Source organism: Mandrillus leucophaeus, unplaced genomic scaffold (genome assembly GCF_000951045.1).
Source record: "Mandrillus leucophaeus isolate KB7577 unplaced genomic scaffold, Mleu.le_1.0 Scaffold50, whole genome shotgun sequence".
In the NCBI taxonomy this organism is placed as follows: domain Eukaryota; kingdom Metazoa; phylum Chordata; class Mammalia; order Primates; family Cercopithecidae; genus Mandrillus; species Mandrillus leucophaeus.
The window spans coordinates 1,178,448-1,186,141 of record NW_012105365.1 but is presented as its reverse complement, the minus strand read 5'-3'; the positions used below and the strand labels follow the sequence as shown (position 1 = coordinate 1,186,141).

The 7,694-nt window shown below is 40.1% G+C and overlaps 1 protein-coding gene across 2 annotated transcripts in view; it reads left to right on the top strand.

Moving 5' to 3' along the window:
- Nucleotides 1-7,694, top strand: part of GTPBP10 (GTP-binding protein 10 (putative)) — a 35,548-nt gene that overhangs the window by 15,484 nt on the left and 12,370 nt on the right. For both annotated transcript variants that reach the window (XM_011996014.1, XM_011996013.1), the window contains one exon: nt 6,725-6,798. In XM_011996014.1, the coding sequence (XP_011851404.1) occupies nt 6,725-6,798 (74 nt within the window). The remainder of the gene's footprint in view (nt 1-6,724; nt 6,799-7,694) is intronic.

Genomic DNA, 7,694 nt, shown 5'->3' with positions numbered 1-7,694 from the left:
TTAAGGTGATTTTGGGCTGAGACGATGGGGTTTTCTACATATACAGTCATGTCATCTGCAAACAGGACAATTTGACTTCCTCTTTTCCTAATTGAATACCCTTTATTTCTTTCTCTTGCCTGACTGCCCTGGCCAGAACTTCCAACACTATGTTGAATAGGAGTGGTGAGAGAGGGCATCCTTGTCTTATGCTGGTTTTCAAAGGGAATGCTTCCAGTTTTTGCCTGTTCGGTATGAGATTGGCTGTGGGTTAGTCATAAATAACTCTTATTATTTTGAGATACATTCTGTTGATACCTAGTTTCTTGAGAGTTTTTAGCATGAAGGGGTGTTGAATTTTGTCAAAGGCCTTTTCTGCATCTATTCAGATAATCATGTGGTTTTTGTCTTTGCTTCTGTTTATGTGATGGATTAGGTTTATTGATTTGTGTGTGTTGAACCAGCCTTGCATCCCAGGGATGAAGCCAGTTTAATTGTAGTGGATACGCTTTTTGAAGTGCTGCTGGATTTGGTTTTGCCAGTATTTTATTGAGGATTTTTGCATCGATGTTCGTCAGGATTATTGGCCTAAAATTCTTTCTCTCTTTTTTTTTTCTTTTTGTATCTCTTCCAGGCTTTGGTATCAGGATGATGCTAGCCTCATAGAATGAGTTAGGGAGGATTCCCTCTTTTTCTATTGATTGGAATCATTTCAGAAGGAATGGTACCAGCTCCTCTTTGTACCTCTGATAGATTCGACTGTGAATCCGCCTGGTCCTGGATTTTTTTGGTTGGTAGGCTATTAGTTATTGCCTCAATTTCAGAGCCTGTTACTGGTCTATTCAGAGATTCAACTTCTTCCTGGTTTAATCTTGGGAGGGTGTATGTGTCCAGGAATTTATCCATTTCTTGTAGATTTTCTAGTTTATTTGCGTAGAATTATTTATAGTATTCTCTGATGGTAGTATGTATTTTTGTGGAATCAGTAGTGATATCCCCTTTATCATTTTTTATTGCATCTATTTGATTCTTTTCTCATTTCTTCTTTATTAGTCTTGCTAGTGGTCTATCTGTGTTGCTGATTTAAAAAAAAAAAAAAAACAACAGCTCCTTGATTCAATTTTTTTTTTTTAGGGGTATTTTGTGTCTCTGTCTCTATCAATTCTGCTCTGATCTTAGTTATTTCTTGCGTTCTGCTAGCTTTTGAATTTGTTTGTTCTTGCTTCTCTAGTTCTTTAATTGTGATGTTAGATTGTCAATTTTAGATCCTTCCTGCTTTCTCTTGTGGGCATTTAGTGCTATAATTTCCCTCTACACACTATTTTAAATGTGTCCCAGAGATTCTGATACATTATATCTGTATTCTCATTGGTTTCAAAGAACATCCGTGTTTCTGCTTTCGTTTCATTATTTACGCAGGAGTCATTCAGGAGCAGGTTGTTCAGTTTCCATGTAGTTGTATGGTTTTGAGTGAGTTTCTTAATCCTGAGTTCTAATTTGATTGCACTGGTCTGAGAGACAGTTTCTTGTGTTTTCTGTTGCTTTGCGTTTGCTGAGGAGTGTTTTACTTCTCATTATGTGGTCAATTTTAGAATAAGTGCAGTGTGCTGAGAAGAATGTATATTCTTTTTTTTTCTTTCTTTCTTTTTTTTTTTTTGTAAAAAAAAAAAATGCCTGGCAAATTTTTTATATTTTTAGTAGAGACGGGGTTTCACCGTGTTAACCAGGATGGTCTCGATCTCCTGACCTCGTGATCCGCTCACCTCGGCCTCCCAAAGTGCTGGGATTACAGACCTGAGCCACCGCACCCTGCCAAAGAATGTATATTCTGTTGATTTGTGGTAGAGAGTTCTGTAGATGTCTGTTAGGTCCAATTTGTCCAGAGCTGAGTTCAAGTCCTTGATATCCTTGTTACCCTTCTGTCTCATTGATATAATATTGACAGTGGGATCTTAACATCTCCCATTATTATTGTGTGGGAGTCTAAGTCTCTTTGTAGCTCTCTAAGGACTTGCTTTATAAATCTGGGTGCTCTTGTATTGGGTGCATACATATTTAGGATAGTTAGCTCTTCTTGTTGAATTGATCCCTTTACCATTATGTAATGGCTTTCTTTGTCTCTTTTGATCTTTATTGGTTTAAAGTCTGTTTTATCAGAGACCGGGATTGCAACCCCTGCTTTTTTTGTTTTTGCTTTCCATTTGCTTGGTAGATCTTCCTCCATCCCTTTATTTTGAGCCTATGTGTGTCTTTAAACATGAGATGGGTCTCCTGAATACAGCACACCAATAGGTCTTGACTCTTTATCCAGTTTGCCAGTCTGTGTCTTTTAATTTGGGCATTTAGCCCATTTACATTTAAGGTTAATATTGTTATGTGTGAATTTGATCTTGCCATTATGATATTAACTGGTTATTTTGCCCGTTAATTGATGCAATTTCTTTGTAGCGTCAATGGTGTTTACATTTTGGTATGTTTTTGCAGTGTCTGGTACCGGTTGTTCCTTTCCATGTTTACTGCTTCCTTCAGGAACTCTTGCAAGGCAGGCCTGGTGGTGACAAAATCTCTCAGCATTTGCTTGTCTGTAAAGGATTTTATTTCTCCTTCACTTATGAAGCTTAGTTTGGCTGGATAGGAAATTCTGGGTTGAAAATTCTTTTCTTTAAGAATATTGAATATCGGCCCCCACTCTCTTCTGGCTTGTAGGGTTTCTGCCGAGAGATCCACTGTTAGTCTGATGGGCTTCCCTTTGTCGGTAACCCAGCCTTTCTCTCTGGCTGCCCTTAACATTTTTTCCTTCATTTCAAACTTGGTGAATCTGACAATTGTGTGTCTTGGGGTTGCTCTTCTCGAGGAGTATCTTTGTGGTGTTCTCTGTATTTCCTGAATGTGAATGTTGGCCTGCCTTGCTAGGTTGAGGAATTTCTCTTCGATAATATCCTGCAGAGTGTTTTCTCACTTGAATCCATTCTCGCACTTTCAGGTACCGAACACCAATCAGACGTAGATTTGGTCTTTTCACATAGTCCCATATTTTTTGGAGGTTTGGTTTGTTTGTTTTACTTTTTTTGGTCTAATCTTGTCTTCTCACTTTATTTCATTAATTTGATCTTCGATCACTGATACCCTTTCTTCCACTTGATCGAATCGGCTATTGAAGCTTGTGCATGCGTCACGAATTTCTCGTGTTGTGGTTTTCAACTCCATCAGGTCATTTAAGGTCTTCTCTACACTGTTTATTCTGGTTTGCCATTCATCTAACCTTTTTTCAGGTTAGATGAGGTTTAGCTTCTTTGCTATGGGTTAGAACATGCTCCCTTAGCTCAGTGAAGTTTGTTATTACCGACCTTCCAAAGCCTACTTCTGTCAATTCATCAAACTCATTCTCCGTCCTGTTTTGTGCCCTTGCTGGCGAGCAGCTGCAGTCCTTTGGAGGAGAAGAGGCTCTCTGGTGTTTGGAATTTTCAGCTTTTCTGCTCTGGTTTCCCCCACATCTTTGTGTTTTTATCTACCTTTGGTCTCTGATGTTGGTGACCTACAGATGGGGTTTTGGTGTGGATGTGCTTTTTGTTGATGTTGATGTTGATGCTAATCCTTTCTGTTTGTTAGTTTTCTTTCTAACAGTTGGGCTTCTTAGCTGCAGGTCTGTTGGAGTTTGCTAGAGGTCCACTCCAGACCCCATTTGCCTGGGAATCACCAGTGGAGGCTGCAGAACAACCAATATTGCTGCCTGATTCTTCCTTTGGAAGCTTCAACCTAGAGGGGCACCCACTTGTATGAGGTGTCTGTTGGCCCCTACTGGGAGGTATCTCCCAGTCAGGCTTCACGGGTGTCAGGGACCCACTTAAGGAGGCAGTCTGTCCTTTCTTAGAGCTTGAACGCCATGCTGGGAGAACCACTGCTCTCTTCAGAGCTGTCAGACTAGGACGTTTAGGTCTGCCAAAGCTGTCTGCTGCTTTTTGTTCTGATATGCCCTGCCCAGAGAGGTTGTATCTAGAGAGGCAGTAGGCCTTGCTGAGCTGTGGTGGGCTCCACCCAGTTTGAGCTTCCAGGCCTCTTTGTTTACACTGTGAGCACAAAACCTCCTACTCAAGCCTCAGCAATTGCGGATACCCCTCCACCTGCCAAGCTGCAGCTCATGGCAGGTCAGTCTTAGACTGCTGCGCTAGCAGTCAGCAAGGCTCCACTGACTTGGGACCCGCTGAGCCAGGCACAGGAGGGTATTTCCTGGTCTGCCGGTTGCGAAGACTGGGGGAAAAGCACAGTATTTAGGCAGGAGTGTACGATTCCTCCAGTACAGACTGTCACGACTTCTCTTGGCTAGGAAAGGGAAATCCCCCAACCCCTTGCACATCCCGGGTGAGGCGACGCCCCACCCTGCTTTGGTTCGGCCTCTGTGCACTGCACCCACTGTCCCACCAGTCTCAATGAGATGAACCAGGTACCTCAGTTGGAAATGCAGAAATCACCCATCTTCTGCGTCAGTCTCGCTGGGAGCTGCAGATCGGAGCTGTTCCTGTTTGGCCATCTTGGAACTTAACTTTTACGCTCATAAAGTCATACGGAGTGGTATAATGGACATTGGAGACTTAGAAGGAGGGAGGATAGGAGACTCAATGGGAGGGAGGATAGAAGGGCAGTGAGGGATGCAAAATTACCTATTGCGTACAGTATACACTGCTTGGGTGATGGGTACACTAAAATTCACTGGTGAGTGAGAATGTAAATTAGTACAACCTATATGGAAAACAGTATGGAGATTTCTCAAAGAACTGAAAGTAGAAATATCATTTCATCCAGCAGTCCCACTACAGGATATCTACCCAAAGGAGAAGAAGTCATTATATCAAAAAGATACCTGCACACGTGTTTATCACAGTATCATTCAGAATTGCAAAGACGTGGAATCAACCTGAGTGCCCATCAACCAGTGAATGAAGAAAATTGAGTGTGTATGTGTGTGTGTATCTAGATATACACACACCATAGAATACTACTCAGCCATAAGAAAGAATGAGGATATCTTCCTAAGGAAGTAACTCAGGAACGGAAAACCAAGTGCCACATATTGTCACTTATAAGTGGGAGCTAAGCTGTGGGTACACAGAGGCATTCTGAGTGGTATAATGGACATTGGAGACTTAGAGGCAGGGAGGATAGGAGGACTGTGAGAGATGAAAAACTACCTATTAGGTACAATGTATGTTACTTGGGTGATGGGTACACTAAAATCCCAGACTTTGCCAGTACACAATCTGTCCATGTAACAACAACAAAAAAATCACTTTTACCTGTAAAGCTATTGAAATAACAACATTAAAAGAAATAGGCCAGGTTCAGTGGCTTATGCCTGTAATCCCAGCACTTTGGGAGGCTGAGGCGGGCAGATCACGAGGTCAGGAGATTGAGACCATCCTGGCTAACATGGTGAAACCCCGTCTCTACTAAAAATACAAAAAAAATTAGCCAGGCATGGTGGTGGGCGCCTGTAGTCCCAGCTACTCGGGAGGCTGAGGCAGGAGAATGGCGGGAACCCGGGAGGCGGAGCTTGCAGTAAGCTGAGATGGTGCCATTGTACTCCAGCCTGGGCAACAGAGCGAGATTCCGTCTCAAAAGAAAAAAGAAAAAAAAAGATATGAGCCATTAAGCCATGAAAAGATGAAAAAAAGTTGCAAAGGTTTAAACATAGTCATTGCATTGTTTAAAGTTGTTTAGAAAAAAAACAAATAATACACACTTGTTTGCATAAAGAAAAAGGTGTCTATGAGTTCCACCACCCAGAAATGACTATTAACAGTGTCTATCTGTATACGTATTTTTTACAGTGTTATTTAGAGTGAAAAATTGTAGACAACGTAAATGTCTGTCAATAGGAAATTAGTTAAGTAAACTACACTTCACCACTGAAAAGTGTTCACCTTATATTATTCAGTTTAGAGAGTAGGCCAACCAACTATAAAGTAGTTTTCCCCTGCTTCCTTCAAAAAAATATTAAAACTTGAACATGGTTAAGACTCTGTAACAACTGCAAATTTTTTACAGAAAATACAGGGAAAAAGAGCATGTTAAGTGTCCATGTAGGTGCCAGTAGAAAAATGAAGACTTCGGAAAAGAAACTCTAGGACAAATGACCCAGTTTCTTTAAAAATAAAATTGCAGATGGGAAACAAGATGGAAGGGGGAGCTTGAAAAGAGATTTGAGACACATCAGGTATTTGTAACGTACAGACCTTATTTGGGTTTCTATTCAAATCAAATTTTAAGAAGTGTATTGCCAATGTATTAATATTTGTTGAAGCTGGGTGATAGCTAAATGGAATTCATTACACCTCTCTACTTTTGTATATATATGTTTGAAAATTTCTGTAAAAATTTTTTTTTAAAGCAGTTTACAAGACAATGTAATATTTTGTCAGTGTTTAGCTGGAGATAGTAAGTTGCAGGTGTTTTTCTTTTTTTTCTTTAATTTCTTTCTGGTTTTCTATGACTTCCAACAGGTTTTTATTTTTAAATCATAATTAGAATAATTATTATACACTTTCAGTACTGAAACATCTTCAGGGTCCAGCATGAATTTATCTTTACCTTTTTTGCAAGTGTATGTTCTCAAGTTTTTCAAGATTATTTATAATACATTTATATTCTACTTTTAATCCCAAATATATTCAAGAAGACTACTTGAATTGTTAGGAATTCAGAGATAATAATATTGACATTTGTGTATAATTCTATATTCTTGTTTCAGATTCCCAAATGCTGGAAAATCCTCTTTGCTAAGTTGTGTTTCTCATGCAAAACCTGCAATCGCAGATTACGCATGTAAGTATAATTTGATTGTATATTTTAATGAGTGGAGGTAAACTTTTAAAGACTAATACTTCTCTGAGAATGAATAAAATGACAACTCTGAGGGTATCCTTAGTTGGAAAACTTTTGGCAGATAGAGTGCTGTTGCACAGGCCAAAGTGCAGTTGCATGATCATGGCTCATTGCAGCCCAGGCTAAAGCCATCCCCCTGCCCCAGCCTCCCATGTAGCTGGGACTACAGGTGTGTGCCACCATGCTTAGCTAATTTTGTATGTGTGTGGCGGGGGGAGGGGCAGGGCAGGGACAGGGGTTTCCTTATGTTGCCCAGGCTGGTCTTGAACTCCTGGGCTGAAGTGATCTCCCACCTTGGCCTTCTAAATTGCTGGGATTATAGGCGTGAGCCACCCTCCCCAGCCATATTTTCCATTGATCTTTGAAACCTCTGTACCCCTCAGCAAAGTTTCTTAAACAGGTTAGACACTTTATTGCATTTATTTTTCTGTTGCATAGTAGTTTATTTGGTTTAGTTAGGATTTTATGAACCACTTACCCTTTATCAGGCACTGTGATAAGTACGAGGAAGACTGCGTTGAGTACTTCCATTCATTTAGCAGATACTTATTTTTAGAAGCCATATTAGGTTCTGGGATTACAAAGACTGATAAACAGAAACAGCTCCTATTTTGACTTTTATTGAGTTTTTAGACTACTGGAGTAAGGCATATATATCACTGATAAATATAAGGGAATATAAAAGGATACTATGAAAGAGTGTAGATGACTGCTTTAGGCTTCCTTAAGGATGTGTGATTTTGGACTGATACATGAGGAATAATTACAAGTTAATTAGTAAAATAGAGTGGAGGGTGAAGGATCTTTAATCAGAGGAAATAGATTTGTGTGTCTAG